The sequence below is a fragment of the Streptopelia decaocto genome (genome assembly GCF_964273445.1).
Source record: "Streptopelia decaocto genome assembly, chromosome: 6".
Classification (NCBI taxonomy): domain Eukaryota; kingdom Metazoa; phylum Chordata; class Aves; order Columbiformes; family Columbidae; genus Streptopelia; species Streptopelia decaocto.
In genome coordinates this window covers 30,403,878-30,419,511 of record NC_138660.1, presented here as the reverse complement: position 1 = coordinate 30,419,511, position 15,634 = coordinate 30,403,878, and the positions used below count along the sequence as shown (strand labels likewise).

The following is a 15,634-nucleotide window of genomic DNA, read 5'->3' as shown; positions in this document are numbered from 1 at the left end:
GGATACTGTGAACAGTAATGTCTTCAAAGATTGTTGCTTTGTAGTCTCATGGTCTTGTCTTGGTGGTACTAAGTGTTGTCCTTATGTTCTTGTCTTCACTGTCCTCTAAGCATTGCTGAATAACAGAATTTTTTACCCCCCTGTAATGTTTGCTAAATTGAAATTTGTCTTTCACAAAATTACTTCCCCAGTCCTTGCTTAACAAATATTCTTCCTTAAATTGATAGGTTACTTTTTGTCTTCTGTGCTTTTAATTGTGTAATGAGCGACATACACTTAAAATCGTAGTTTCTGCTTGTGGGATACTTTGCTTGGATGTAGACTGATGTAATAGCATGAGTAAAGGTAGGACAAGCGATGACTGTATGACTAACTTGTCCCTTCTACCCACCCATATTACCTTTCTCCTTCTTCCTGCGGTCCCTCCGCCACCAAGAAATCGTCTGTATTTTCAGTGAGCTTTGCTAGAGCAACAGAAGTAGTAGGGAGAGAACAGAGAGCTGTGTTGATGGTGCTCATGTCTGACTGGTGAAAGGGTCCATTCGTGGCCAGTCATTGTTGCTGTGCTGCATCTACTCAGTGGAGAGGATGCAGATCAGTTTGAAGGCTGCCCTCTGGTCTGGCACAGTACAGCACCATGGCGTTCTTGATGTCTGTAACCCGGTTTGCACAGCTCAGAGATATCGACTTACATACGATAATGCATAATTTATCAGTCAGTAACTCTACATGATTTTTTTTTTTTTTTTTTTTTTTTTTATTTTTTTTTGCTTTTACTTCGTTGCGTTTTTAGACTTGATTTGTAAGAGGTGAAAATCCTGACAGGGAATTACCAGTGCGTTAAAACTACCAGTTCTTTGTTTCACTTGGCAGAGAAGGTGGCAGTATGGAGTAAATGTGACTATTTCTTTTGGGAAAAGCAAGGGAGCGTTAGGGGCATGACAGTTAGTGATGGTTGTGAAGTGAGCTCAGCACTCATAGAAACATCTGTATTGTCTCATAACTCATGTGGGATAAAGTGAAAAGACAAAGTTCGTGTTCTGTAGCAATTTTTCCTTGGTTCGTGTATGGACATTTTGTCACTAAGATAATACTTGCTACACAGTAGCATAACGCAGAAGCTTTTCTACCTGTTAAAGATTATTGTAGGTCATGTTTTATGTGTCATTACTAAATGCTATATTGTATGACAATGCAGTTAACTGTTTCTGTATGGAGGGAGATCAACCCATAATATTTATGGGTTTGGTAGGCAACAGTATCTTAAAATAAAGTTGCATTGCTGAACCTCACATACTGTTTGTAGATGATTTAAAGAACAGTTGTGGTCTATTTTAGCTCTTGGAGGAATAGAGCATTATTGGCTCTTATATTTGGGGAGCTTGAGGTTTGAGTAGTTTTCCTTATGTTCCATGTTTTTCATGGTTAGCAGCTGCTAAGGATGTTAGTCTTTGATTTGTAAGAGTAGTCACAGATACGCAACAAACAAGGCATGACAGATGTTTTTGTGTTTCTTCTAAAGATTTTTTTAAAAATTAAATTATTTTCATTTTCTGCCAGTTCTGTTATGTCTTTAGTTTTGTAAACCAAGTGTATTCTGGAGTGTTTCCAGTTACCCTTTTCCTAGGCTGAAAATAGTCAGTGGAAAGACTTAATATGAAACACAATTAGACCATCTCTTCCTCTTTCTTTTTTTCAATTATTAATCACAAATTATTTTTAATAAGTCAACAGTGAAGGAAAACAGTACATGTCTATCATCTTGAAGCATTACTTTGGCTTCCAATGTTGTTAGCATAAGAAGTGTGAGCCGTCCAGTTCCCAAAATGTTGTTGAAATACATGCAAAATGACTCTTCGCTTGCCAGATTTTTGGAGTCTTTCAAAACATCTCCAGACATAAACATATCAGTTTATGAAATATAAACAATACTTATGTATTTTGGTAATCAGATGTGCTTGGCTATTCATCATGAAGTTTATGCTTGACAGATAAACAATTTTTGTCATATGATGCACTAGAACCTAAAGATTACTAATATACTCTTCCCAATGCCTGCAAAACCAGCACGTATTTTCCCTCTACTTTATATTTATGGAATCTGCAAAACAAATGATGGGAAGGGATTTTTTTAATTGTTTGGGTTTTTTTGGTAAGGAAAGGGAGACGTTCTAAAGGTTTAAATTACTGCAAATGCATGGAATGGTGGGTTTTAAAAATTGGGTTATTAAGATTGAAAATAAGCAAAAGGGAAATGAGAACCTAAACATTTTCCTTGTATTTATAAATTGTGCTTCTCTGATCAGTGTATCTGATTTATTTCATAGACATGAATTTAAAATTTACCATGTATTATGTTGGTGCAAAAGAATTGTGGTTTTTGCGTTGTTGAAATTTGCCATTAGATATTGAAATACATTCTTAAATGTGGCTATTTTATACCTCATTTTAATGCACTTTTCTCACTTTGTTTTTTTGCTACTGGCTTATTACTTGCTGGTTTATGTTTAGTTTAGATTATGGAAATTATGTTAGCCAGAAAGCAAATTCAAGTGATTTTCTTATTCAAGTTCAAAATGGGTTGTAAAGTAGTGGAGACAACTCGCAATATCAACAGCACATTTGGCCCAGGAGCTGCTAATGAACGTGCAGCGCAGCGGTGGTTCAGGAAGGTTGGCAAAGAAGATGAGAGCCTGGGAGATGAGGGGTGTAGTTGACAGTGACCACTTGAGAACAGTCATCAAAGCTGATCCTCTTACTACATGAGAAGCTGCTGAAGAACACAATGTTCTATGGTCATTTGGCATTTGAAGCAAATTGGAAAGGTGAAAAAGCTGGGTAAGTGGATGCCTCATGAGCTGACCAAAAAATCAAAAATTATTCTGCATAACAACAATGAACCATTTCCTGATCAGATTGTGATGTGCAATGAAAAGTGTATATGACAGCTGGCAATGACCAGCTCAGTGGTTGGAGCAAGAAAAACCTCCAAAGCACTTCCCAAAGCCAAACTTGCACCAAAAAAAGGTCCTGGTCACTGTTTGGTGGTCTGGTGCTGGTCTGATCTGCTACAGCTTTCTGAACCCCAGAAAACCATTCTGTCTGAGAAGTCTGCTCAGCAAATCAATGAGGTGCACCGAAAACTGCAACGTCTGCAGCCAGCATCGGTCAACAGAAAGGGCCTGATTCTTCTGCACAACAACACCCAACCTCATGTTGCACAACCAACTCTTCAAAAGATGAATGAATGGGTCTATGTCTACCATATTCACCTGTACTCTTTCCAACCAACTACCACTTCTTCAAGCACCTTGACAACTTTTTGCAGGAAGAACGTTTCCACAACCAGCAGGACGCAGAAGATGCTTTCCAAGAGTTTGTCGAATCCTCAAGCACAGAATTTTAAGCTACAGGAATAAACAAACTTATTTCTCATTGGCAAAATTGCGTTGACTGTAATGGTTCCTATTTTGATTAATAAAGATGTGTTTGAGCCTAGTTATACCGCAGTTACTTTTGCACCAACCTAATAACTTTGTTTCACATAGGTCATGAACCATAAAACATGTACGAATGTATTTATCTCTGGGTTTGCCTGTCAGTGTTGTCTCACATTGATGAATAAGCTTAAAAGTTTCCTCCCTGGAAGGAACAGGAAAATGGGCAGTGTGATGTATGACTGTCTCCAGCAAAGTTGTACTGTATCACTTAGAATTTTCCTGCAGTGTACTTGTGCGTTTTTTCCCATCGTGTTCTTCTGGAGATAGCAAACACTTGATTGTTTCTATTTTCCAGTGGTTGTGACTTTTTAAGACGTAGGCACACAGTTCAAGGTTCATCAGCCTTCACTTTCTGGTTGCAGTAGACTCTTGGCTGTTGTGAGAACAGAATATGAGCTGGTGGCCGTCAGCTGAGCTGGTATCCTCTGAAACTGGTTAGACTGCTGTGTGTGCATGTACATGTGCTGTTTAATTAGTAATGCTAACAGTAGAACAGCTGCTGGTGCTGATGGAAGCTCTCTGAAGTCCAGTGACCTTTTTAATCCTTTTCGCTTCCCCTCCTGCCTCTTTACATGTGTTGATTAGAGAAGTCAGCATCACAGATTTCATCAGTTGGAGAAGCCAGTTTGAATTGGATGCTGTCTAAATAACCACATGTAAAGAGAAATCTCCCTGTTTCATGATGGTTCCACAGCACTTTAGAAAAATACTTGTGTTTATGATAGATTTACTGAGAAAAAAATGATATCATTAAAACAGGCAAGCTATGAAAAAGGTTGCTCAAAAGTTGGAACTCTTGCTAGAATCATCTACAAGGGGAAAAATACCATAGATCAATGACCAAGTAAATCTAGGCAACATACCTCTCGGAAGAAGCAATCTTGGACCAAGCCACTAGAACTGAGTTGAGAAATGAGAGTTCTTGCCTTATGATGATACCGAATTTTGTCAGAAGCACTGCAGGGAGTTGCGTGTTTTGGTTGCAGTTTCCAGTGAAGATATCATTCTACACGTTGTGATTAATGGAGCTTTTAAAACAGGCACATTTTTTGTAGATACACCAGTCCACTTAAAACCAAGAGAAATTCCTTTACTTTTTCTGCAACATCTAATTAGATTAGGGAAGAGAAATACTACATCTGTAGGAAATTAGCAACAGATTACTTGTTTGTCCTTCAGGTTGCCAAAAATTCAATTTGGAACAGATGACAAAAATTAAGAACACAGCAGCTGATTGTGGAACATTAAACTCTTGAAATGAGAAAAGAACTTATGCAGTTTTCTTCAGTTATATAGACTTCCAACCTATAGGATGAAAACTGTGGTTTGTGAGTTTTGTAGAGGAGTCTGAACCCCAAAAATAGGACTTCATGTTCTGAAGAAACAACTGAGAACTGGCCTTGTAACAGTGTCAGTGTTGTGCATGCCGGTTAGTGTTTAGGCTGTTATTGTAAAATAAATGTTGTCTGGAAATGCAGAGAAAAGTCTTCATTTTTATTTAACCCAATTTACAGCCTTGGTTACAGTTTCCTGTGTTGGACATTTACTGGTATCTTGTTTGTAAAAGTTATTCAAGATTTCAGACCAGCCACATCAGTGGTTTGCTTTATGAATGCAGGTTTAATTTTTTTCATATGGCTTATCTGCTTTTAACCAATAGTATAGATTCGTGACTTTTAGCTCCCCAGCTCTGTATACTCGTTCTCTTGTAGTGATTGATCTTTGGATAATGTGATGTCTACAATAATTTTTTTTAGCACTGATTCAGAGTTCAGAGTTCAACAGACATATAAGCAAATGTTACTTAATACAGTTACTACTTAGTGTAACAAGCAGCAGATTCAAACAAAACCAGTTAAAGCTACATGCACTTTTATTCTTTAAGGCATCAAAGCAGCTAAGATACCTATTTTCTGTGCTACAGGTAAAGCCCTTCACAGGATGAAGTATCTGATATTCCAACTAACGCAATTATGCATGAATTAGTCTTAATAAAGTGTGGGTGGTTTTTTTTCTGTCTTTTCTTTTTTTAGTCTTCCACTTAATGCCTCTGTTTTTGGACAGATCAGATGTGATCTGATTTTCTGTGAAATTAACTCTTATTTACTTTTTCCTGTTATGTGTTGTTTTTCTTTTGGGAAAATGCCACTGCTTGATACCTCCTCCCTGCAGACAAACTTTGTTTGGGATTTTGTTTGGTTTATGCTAATTTAGGTCCATGCTACTGCTGAATTGGGCAGTCTAGCCCCATCTTGTGCTGGCACTAGTGTTTGTGCAGCTGCCCAGTGATTTGGATCAGCCTGTGGTCTCCGTGAAAAGTAATCCTTCTGAATTAGTTGATCATTGATCCACTGGACCACATGGTCAAAATCACTGCTGTCCACACAAAAGGGATGTGAGAGCACATGGTTGGGGTGAGGTCAGGACTGCCTCTTTTTTGTGGCTTAGTCTTACCTTTCTTAAAACCAGTAGTGAAACTTAGCTTGAACTGAAGTGTTTGCTGGCTTTTGCCATCCTTCTTGTCCTGCTGTGTCCCAAGGAACTAGTGTTCGACATCATAAACTGACCTGGGAGGTGCATGGATGGCAAATAGTGCAGAAGTTTCTTACCTTGAAATGTCCACAGTTGTTTTTCTTAAATTGCAATTCCAGTAGGTTTTGACTAACTGCCAGAACTGGCATGAAGTTATAAGGACCCCTTGTAGTTAAGAAATACTTGCTGTAAATTTATATCTATATATTTCAGTCCTCATTATTTTACTGTTTGTTTGCTTAAAAAAAAAAAAAAAAAAAAAAAAAGAAAAGAGATGCAAAGTTGAACACTTAAAGTTAGGAAATTCCAGTTGTCTGCAGTGAAATGGAGCTGCACGAGTTCCAGGAGGAGGGTTTGCCACTTGGGAGCACAGACGAATAGCTCCAGATCCTCACTTCCTGTGTTGGGCTCCAATGTGTTCTGCAGCAGCCAAGTGTTGCAATTTCAAGACGGCTGTTACACTGTTCCACCATGGACCCAACCATTCTCAAACTCGGCCCATCTTTTCTTCAGAGTTAGTAGTGGAGAGTTCAGTTGAAGGTCTGGGCATTGCTCTGTGAGACGATGTATCCTTGAGGTATTTTTAATTGTGGTGCTTCAGACTTCACTGAGACTTCATGGACTGCAATTGTAGTTCTGAAGGCTTATGCTTAGACGAATTTGGGTAACTTCCCATGGGAAAGCACAAAGCCAGTCTTTGAGGATGCCCCTGCCAATAATCAGTTTCATGGGCAGATGTACGGAGATCTTTAAAAAAGTGTATTTTAAATGAAATGCACCTCACTTTCCTCCCCAGGAAATACTTTGTCTAATGCAAATGACTAGTAATCATCCCATAACAGTAGCCCATGATGGAAAATTCCTGTCTTAGTGGTTAGAGCTTGGAAAAATTTTTTAGAAGCAATTGAAACCACATCTTGTATGCTGAAGTATCAGGCAGCTCTGTTATCTAATGCTGCTGCTTCAGTTTCTAAGTGTCTGTTTTCCTGAGGTTTTGAATAAACTGTAAGACCTTTTACATCTGTCAAACCTTAACTGTGTAACCCACTTATCAAAATTAACATGCCTGAAACAAATAATTCTGTACCTTTGACAGAAGAGAAGCAGGTATTGGATGATGCACTGGAAATCTTAGGGCCTCTGCTTTTTAGTAGCGTAATATTCTGTTTTTGATCTCTTAACAGCTTCACACTAATAAGTTTGTCACTCCAATGAACACTGTGTCCTGAGACACAACTTTGGTGGTTTATGTTTGTTGTTGTTGGTTTTGTTCTGTTTTTCTCCTTCCCTTACTGAAGATTATGGAAATACAGAAGTACTTCCTCTTCACTTATTTTGAAATGAATTACAGTATAAGGATACTCGGAGATCTAAAATAATATGACCAACTGGAAATAAGATAAATCTCTACTAAATGGACATTCTTCTTATACATACTTAGTAATTGTGACCAGAGCGCATTATGTTATTTACTGGTATGGAGGAATTTACATGGGAAGCATATAAGCTTGTATAAAATTACCATGTTTTTTTTTCTGTTTATAGTGTTTAGAGAATTTAAGTCTCAGTTGTTGGCTTAGTGAACAAGTGGGTGTGCAAATAGGATGTTACCTGCATTTATTTTCTGATTTGTTTCAACAAAGGTAGAAAACATGTATTGTGTGTGCTTGCAGATGCTTCACTGAAGTGCTTTAATCTGAGATTGACTCTTTCCCCTCTCACTGTGGTTTAAAAGATACTTGTATCCTATTTCCTCCTCCCTTCCCATAGGAGAGAGCCTGAATCTCCTTTTGTCTTCAAATAATTGATCATTTTGTCCATAAGAAATTTGGATGAGGGACATTGCAGCTTCTTAATCTATTTTTATTTCCTTTGCTTAAGTCACTTGTCATCACTGCTTCTTTCTTTCCTCTTCTGAGTGATAATAAAACCTTTCTTTCTCCCCCTCTCTTCCCCTCTTCCCCTTTTGCATCCTTCCCTCCCCATTTTCCTGTGTTTTTTACTGTTTCTATGGGACATTCCGTCAATCAGTCCAAGCATCCCTTTAACTTTCCAGAAGAAGAAGCTGAATTGGCTCCTGTAAGTTATTATTACATGTTTATATGGCTTCATTTTTTGTCAATAGATGTGTCAGTTTGCGTGCAACAGAAAAATCACATTAGTGACTTGAGTTTAACTCTTTAGTATCCCAACAGTGCAGTAAGGTAACTGTGTATATCCTTACAGTCAAGTTTTATAGTTTTCTTGAAGTTGATCATTGCCTATTTTCTAGTTATTAATTGGGCAAGACTACTTAAGATACACTTTTTTTTTCTGAAGCACAATTGCTCTCAGCAATCATAGTCATAGAATAGTATCATAGAATCACTTATGTTGGAAAAGACTTTTAAGATCATGAAGTCCAACCATAAACCTAACACTGCCAAGTCTACCACTAAACCATGTCCCTAAGCACCACATGTCTTTCAAATATCTCTAAGGATGGTGATACAACCACTCCTCTGGGCACCTGTTCCAGTGCTTGATGACCCTTCTGGTGAATAAATTTTTCCTGATATCCAATCTAAACCTCTCCTGGTACAACTTGAGGCCATTTCCTCTTGTCCTGTCATTTGTGCCTTGAGAGAAGAGACCAACGCTCACCTTGCTACAACCTCCTTTCAAGTAGTGGTAGAGAGTGATAAGGTCTCCCCTCAGCCTCCTTTTCTCCAGACTGAACAACCCCCATGGCAAAGGAAAGCAAAAAATGAGGTTTTTTATTAAGATGTTCAGCATTTTATATTATGTGCTCTTATACGTGAACACATAATCTCAGAGAGATTGTGTCCTGGTGTTGTTAAAAACAAGATCGGTTCTTTTTTAGTGATTTTTCTTTCAGCTCAGTTCTTCTAGGTGGCTGTACTTTTCTGAGTTTTAGCCTGCATATTTTTCCTAGGATGCTGTACTCGGTGCTGATAAGAGACCAATGGAATGCTGAAGAAGCTCATGTTTACATTTATTACTATGGTAGCCAAGAAAGACTGATAAGTTTTCCTACGTTCTGTTGAGAGAGGGTCGTGTTTGAGAAGGGGTGGATGCAACAGGTGACTAGAACTGACCAACTGAAGTATTCCATCCCGTAATTGTCACACCCCCTATATAAGAGGGTGATCACAGGGTCACACTCTCTTCGACCATGGGCGGCATCTGGAGAGGCCGCTGTCTGTCTGTCTGTCTGTGATCCCCAGGCCTCAGGCCCTGCATCCTGCGCCCAGGTTCCGCTTTGCTGTGCAGTCCTGTCCATGACTTCCGGGGCCTGAGCTGCAGCTGCTGGAGCCGCCAGCTCCGCACCCCCAGCTCTGCTGCTGAGTGACACAGCTCCGCATCCAGCACTTGAGACTCGTTTTGTATATTTTGTATATATATTCTCTATTTATTAGTAGCATTAGTAAAACCCCTTATAACTCTCCAACTTAAAGTCTAAGTCTTTCTTCCTTTCCCCTTGTCTTTCTAATTGTCTTTCCGATCTAAAGGAAAGGGGTGACGGGAAGTGAGGGGGTAACAGGGAGCGTCTGCCACGGCTTATTGCTGCCTTGCCTTAAACCTTGACAGACTGCAAAGTGAAGTTTCAGTTCTCATTTCCCATCTTTGTACCCCTTTGGGACAAAATTATAAAAATTAGGCTTACACTACTTTAAATTCTTGAGTTCTCTTTTGAATATAGTGGATTCTAGTTCTGTAACCTGGAGTCTAAAGAATTCTATGTACTGATGTAGTTGAAATGCAAGCTATAGTAGTTGTGTTTTCAACAAAATTCTGTAAGCACGTAGCTCTCTGTTGGATAGTGCTTACTCAGTTTTCTTCATTTCAGTGTGTTTCATAAGGGACAGAAGGAGTCTTTAAAAAAAAAAAATTGTCATGTTTCTCAGCTGTTGTATTAAATCTAAAACAGCAGTGGCACAAGAGTGCCACCAGCTGGTTTAATTAGATGTGTGTATTAATGATAAATTTTTAGAGTTTTGCAAGAAATGTGGCAAGATATTTATGTACACAAGTCCTCAGTATCTTGTAATTTTTTTTTATTGTACTGAGGTAAGTTATTCTGTTGTACGTGCCTTGAGTGAAGGATGGCTTTGAACCTACACGCAATATTTAACCAAAAAGAAGTTTTTCTATTTGACATATTTAACATTAAAACAATAAAAATACCTTAGAAGATGGCCAGGTCATCTTCTTCTTACTTGTCCCACCCAGGTTTTGTTCATTATGTGTAAATTGACAGTGCAGAGAACATATTTGTCACTCTTCTTACTGTATTGTGCTGTTTTTAAGCCCTGCATATATCCATTCCGAGCCATTACCTTAAAATTCCAGGAATTAGATACAACGCTGTTTCATTGCGATGAGATGGAATATTTCTAAATTTGTCTCACTTCGGTACCAAGCAATAATCAGGTGTGTAACAAGAAGATGGATCAGTGTTCGTTATTAACATGATTGTCAAGGTTTTGCAAAAATGTGCAAGTAGAATTGAAGAAATAAGGCAATATGTATCTTGATAGCATTTACCTGTGAACTGATAGCCTGCTGCAGTTGCTTGCTTCAGAACCTAAAATCCATCCATCAGTTACTGTCTGCAAAAAATAATTCTGCTCAGTAATTCAGTGTTAGAAATAATCTTGGTGGTGTTTTTGTTTGGTTGTGGGTTTTTTTGTGGTGTTGGTTTTGGGTTTTTTTCCTTTTTTTTTTGGGTTGGGGGGTGTGCTTGTTTTTTTTCCATTTTTGAAATTGGCTTTCATCCCAAGACCTCAGAACCTCAAGAATGAAGTCACACAATCACAGAATGTCAGGGATTGGAAGGGACCTCAGAAGATCATCTGGTCCAATCCCCGGAGCGGAACACTTAGATGAGTCAACCCACTGAACTTTCCATAAACGAACTGACAAGGATAATAGAGAAAATCTTGAGGTTTTGGCCATGTAGAGGATTACTTGTCGTTTAGTACAGTGCAACCAATTATATTCTGAAAATCTCAAAGGTATTTTCTTTTTCCTGGTAGTCCTTCTGTTCTATCATGTTCAGCAAACATGTTTTGTAGATGTGGGTTGGTGATGGGTATGACAATGTTTCAGCATTTAAAAAGCTTTCTGGCATAAGCAGCTACTTTGTATTTAAGAGGAGTAATACCTTGAGTTCTCTGAAGACACTGAAATGCCATATTCAACAGCTGCTCCATGAACTTCTGCTATTTAGGCCTGAAGATAACGGATGTTACATTCCTGTCTTTAAAGAAAGGATATAGGAAACCTTTGAAGTCCAAAATGTAATTTGGAAGCCTATATTCTATGTTTTTATAAACATCAAGGCTAGCTGTGTTTGCTGACACAAGAAAACTAGTTAATTTTTTTTGTCCTAACAGTACCTCGGACTTTTAAACGTTAATGTTAATTTTTCTCAAACGTAGTTTTGTATGTTGTGGTTATTCATACCAGCCTAAAGTTCATTATGGAGACATTAGTAGGCTTATTACTTTGGTTTTTGTTAGTTCTGATACTTTGATCATCATGCCCATTTTTTAGTGTAAGAATGTTTCTGTACTTTATTCCGTGCACAGCTAGCTGGTTTGTCATCCCTTGAGGAAGGTATACGTTTTACATTATAGAACATTAATGCTTTGATAGTGTATCTTTTATATAATTTTTTGAGGATTATTTATTATTCTCAGCATCCATAGTTACAGCATGATATGGAATAACTGCCGCTGGGACTTACAGTAGAAAACAGTCCCAAACCATCATCATTGCAATATCATCTTGTACTTCACATATAAAATGAGTTAAAAACATAGTTTTCCTATTTTTTGATAGTTTTCTTTTGACTATTTTTTTCCTCTGTGCGGGTCTTTTGAAGTAAATTGAGTTTCTGAAACTTAGTTCAAAGTCCGTTCCATATTATGAGGAAGCGCTAAACCATAATCCAATAGCTTTTGTGTATTATGTAACAATTGTCCCCAAAATAAGCGATTTTTGGCATGAAAAGAAGTTGCAAGCATATTCAATACTTCGTGGTAGGCTTATTTGCTTTTTTTAGGGAAGGAAGAGTGTCTTCTGGAGATCATAGAGAAACAAACTTAGTGAAGTCCAGTCTCCAGCACAGCCAGTGCTCCAGCCTGTCCCTTGTTACTGATTGAAGTCTGGTAGCACAGTGTATATGTTTATATCGGCAGATTCTTCCCTTAAACAGTTTCTGTCCAAGTGCAAATTACATGATTTGATGATGTGACAAGGAGAAAAATTTCTTATTGCCTCTTAAGAATCCTGCTCACCAGGCTATGGTATTTTGAGTTCTGCCTGAGCACTGGTGGGGTTAGATTAACTGGGAATCTGAAGTGGAGTCTGGCTCTGTGTTCATCATTTAAAATATCAAAGTATAAGTGTTTGTTTTAAAATTCTTTTACTGATGGAGTGGTTTTATAGATCCCCTTTTAGTAGAAAATCTTAATATCTTCTAATGCCTATTGCTTTTTCTGCTCATTCTAACTCTTGGACCTCTCCAGAACTGCAGAATGTGTTATGTTGTGGGAAGGAGCTGTGCACAAAAGGTGTCTGACAAAGAACTGGTGCCTTCCTGTTACTAGGTGTCTGTCCAGCTCAAAGTCACAGAGGTAGTTGTCATCACACTGTTATTTCACACTTTACTGGCCAACACCTGTTCCCATGAAATACCATCATTCTTGATTTCCAGAATAATTGTCCTGTGGTCATCTGTGTTTATATTTTGCTGCAGGTCCGGAAAGCAGTATTAGCGAAGTCCCTGGTGGTTATTATTTTGTAGGAAATATATGGCAATTCCCATTTCTGGATAGAATAAAAGCTCCTTAGAGGAGAAAAGATCCACTGTACTTAAATGCAAGATGGCAACAGCCAAAATGGTAGGAATAAGGTTAAACAATCTGCCTTGAGCTTCTCTGTAGGAGAAGTAGTCTCCAACAAATAGTATTTCCTTTAAGGAGAGATTCACTATCCTCTTTTTATCCTGACACTGCTTTGGATTGAACCAACCAAATTATTCCAGAAGTTCTGTAGTAATATGTTGTAATGAGACCATTCTAAACTGACTTCGCGTGAAGTTAGAGCAACTGTGTAGGAAAGGATGCAATTCAGAGTGAAAATTCACCTAGCGGGAATCATAAAAAGAGGATCTGTCTGCCTTCAGGTTAAGCAAAGCTGGATCATCAACCAGCAATGTTCACATTGCCTCAGGTTTGCTTGGGCTGAGTGAATGAACTGTTCTTTAAATAACAACCTTTCTTAAATATCTTTGAAGTTGCTGGAAATGCTCTGTGTGTAGAAAAAGCAGAATGTATTGGTTCATCAGTCCCTTAATGTGATTATGTATGTCAGAACGTCTAATCTGAGAATTCTCTATGATCATAAACAATGCACGAGACCTTCTAATTATACGTGGTCCTGCATCACAAAGCTCATCAGTGTGTACTTAAGGCATGAAAAATTTGTCACTAGGCAGCACTGGTGTGCTGCTAAATCATACGATGTAGACACAGACTGTAATTAATCTGCAGGCCAAAACCCCTTCATTCAGTCGATAGCACCACCTGTGTCTGTATTAGTGGCTAAGCACCAGGTGGAGCTTGGGCTGGAGCCTAAGTTTGAATTCTGATGCTGTGTCGAGTCTTTTCTGACTGGTAACTTTTAAAGCCCGCTAGAGATCCTTAGTTACTCATCCCAGCATAAGAGACGGGGGTTCTGTTAATTCTGCTAATTATTAAACAAGAGTCTAGTCGGCTGCTCAGGTGTTGTGCCTTGTTCTGTATAGCATTGGACCAACGGACACAAATAAGGCTGAGACAGACACAGCCACATGAGACAAAATTTGCAGTACAGTGGTGGTACACAGGAGATATATTAATACTTAATGTTCTTGTTAATTGCCACGGTATTAACCTAATTTCCTTAGCAGACTTGTGACCGTGTTACTATGTTGTTCTGTAAACTCCTGTGGGCTCATGGTTTTATTGTTCCTCTATAGCAGATGCTATAATGGCCCTGTTAACTGTCCTTAACTGATTTTTGCCTTTTGACAAGTCTTTCTCTACTGGTTGCTAACTGATTTTGCTTCATCTGTTTAAACAGATTAAAATACACTTTCCGCTAATTTCTCTTCCAAGAGAAATCACATAATTTCCAAGAGAAATTGATTATTTCTAACTTCTTGGATGATATAACTTGGACTGTACAAGAGAAGAGAAACTTAAGTACTTTTTTAATAATAATAACAACAACAATAATAATAATAATTAGTAGTAGTAGTAGTCAGGTTTGGATTATGGTAGCATCCTTTTTCTTTAACTGTGGGGAAGCAGCAGCCAGTGTAGAAAGCATGAAGCCAGTTCCTTGTCTCCAGGATGACCAGTTTTTAGTGGCTTATATTTGTGTAACAGAAGTAGCATGTTCAGTTTTAGAAAACTGGACAGGATTTTGAAAAGCATTTAAAGTGCATGTTTTATAGTTCTAAATGTCTTTTAAAATAAGTTCTCTTGCAGAAAAGAAACGACTAGCAGGTAAGCAAACTTCTTAATTCTATTGTGTGACATTTTTTACAGGAGAAGCTTAAAATTGTGTTCTCTATTTGCACAACTGCTTTTGTGTTAGTGTGTTAGGCTCTTAGTATTTGGGAATGTTCACATTTTTATGGGGGGGGAATAAAGTGATGGCGTAGGGGTTTTTTTCCTTAAACTTAACTCCATCTTCTGTAATCAAGACACTATAAAATTACTATTGCTGCCTTCTCTTGACTTTTGTTCTTTCTCTTTCTTTCTGCACAAGCACTCCTATTTGGACAGGGAAACCTCCCTCCTTCTGAGAAACATTGCAGGAAAGCCTTCTCATTTGCTGACCAAGGTGATGCTTCTTCTTTCCACCTGTATGTGACTATTTCTATGTAGAAAGAATGCTTTTGGTGTGTGCTGTGCTCCTTCCACCCATGCCCTTTCCAGGAACTTGTGCATGTATTTACGTGATTTACCTGATTATCCAAGGTGCTTTTAAAAGCTGAATTTTATTGTTTGTTTCTGCAGATTTATCAAAGTGTTTGAGTTCTTGGCAAATACCTAATAGCCATGTCAGCAAGCAAAATGACTTAGCTGAAAAGGAAATGCACTGAGCTAGTTCTTTTGGAAGTTCTTTTGTTTCTATTCCCATTCACTAGTTTAAAAAAAAAAAACAACAAATCACAGCTGTGGATTATGTGTGGGAGTATTCAGTACTGTCAAAAGGCAGTAGTATCCTTAAAATAAGTTCACTTGTTGTATTGAAGATAAACTATAGTAAGTAATGAGAATTTTTTTAACATTTTGAATGCTGTCTTGATATAATGTGGGGAGAGTACCCTAGTAAGACAGTGGTATAATGAGTATGTACAAATTCTGATTATAAATTCATTCTCTTCACAGGGAAGAGGTCAGTAATGTACTGAGTCCACAAGTTGCCATTCAGTTTAAGAATTACATTTGCTATACATATTTCCTTTTGAAGTTAGAGTAGGAGGGATGGAGCAATCTGTAAACCTCTGATGAAAAAACAAGCTGGGATGAAGAGCATAG

General features: G+C 38.1%; 1 protein-coding gene across 5 annotated transcripts in view; it reads left to right on the top strand.

Annotated features, from left to right (window-relative positions):
* Positions 1-15,634, top strand: part of RAPH1 (Ras association (RalGDS/AF-6) and pleckstrin homology domains 1) — an 86,076-nt gene that overhangs the window by 38,587 nt on the left and 31,855 nt on the right. For 3 of the 5 annotated variants that reach the window (XM_082056478.1, XM_082056482.1, XM_082056481.1), the window contains exons 5-6: positions 8,064-8,111; positions 14,859-14,933. The exons of 1 other annotated variant lie outside the window; for it this stretch is intronic. In XM_082056478.1, the coding sequence (XP_081912604.1) occupies positions 8,064-8,111; positions 14,859-14,933 (123 nt within the window). The remainder of the gene's footprint in view (positions 1-8,063; positions 8,112-14,858; positions 14,934-15,634) is intronic. One more of the 5 variants, XM_082056479.1, reaches the window with a different exon arrangement.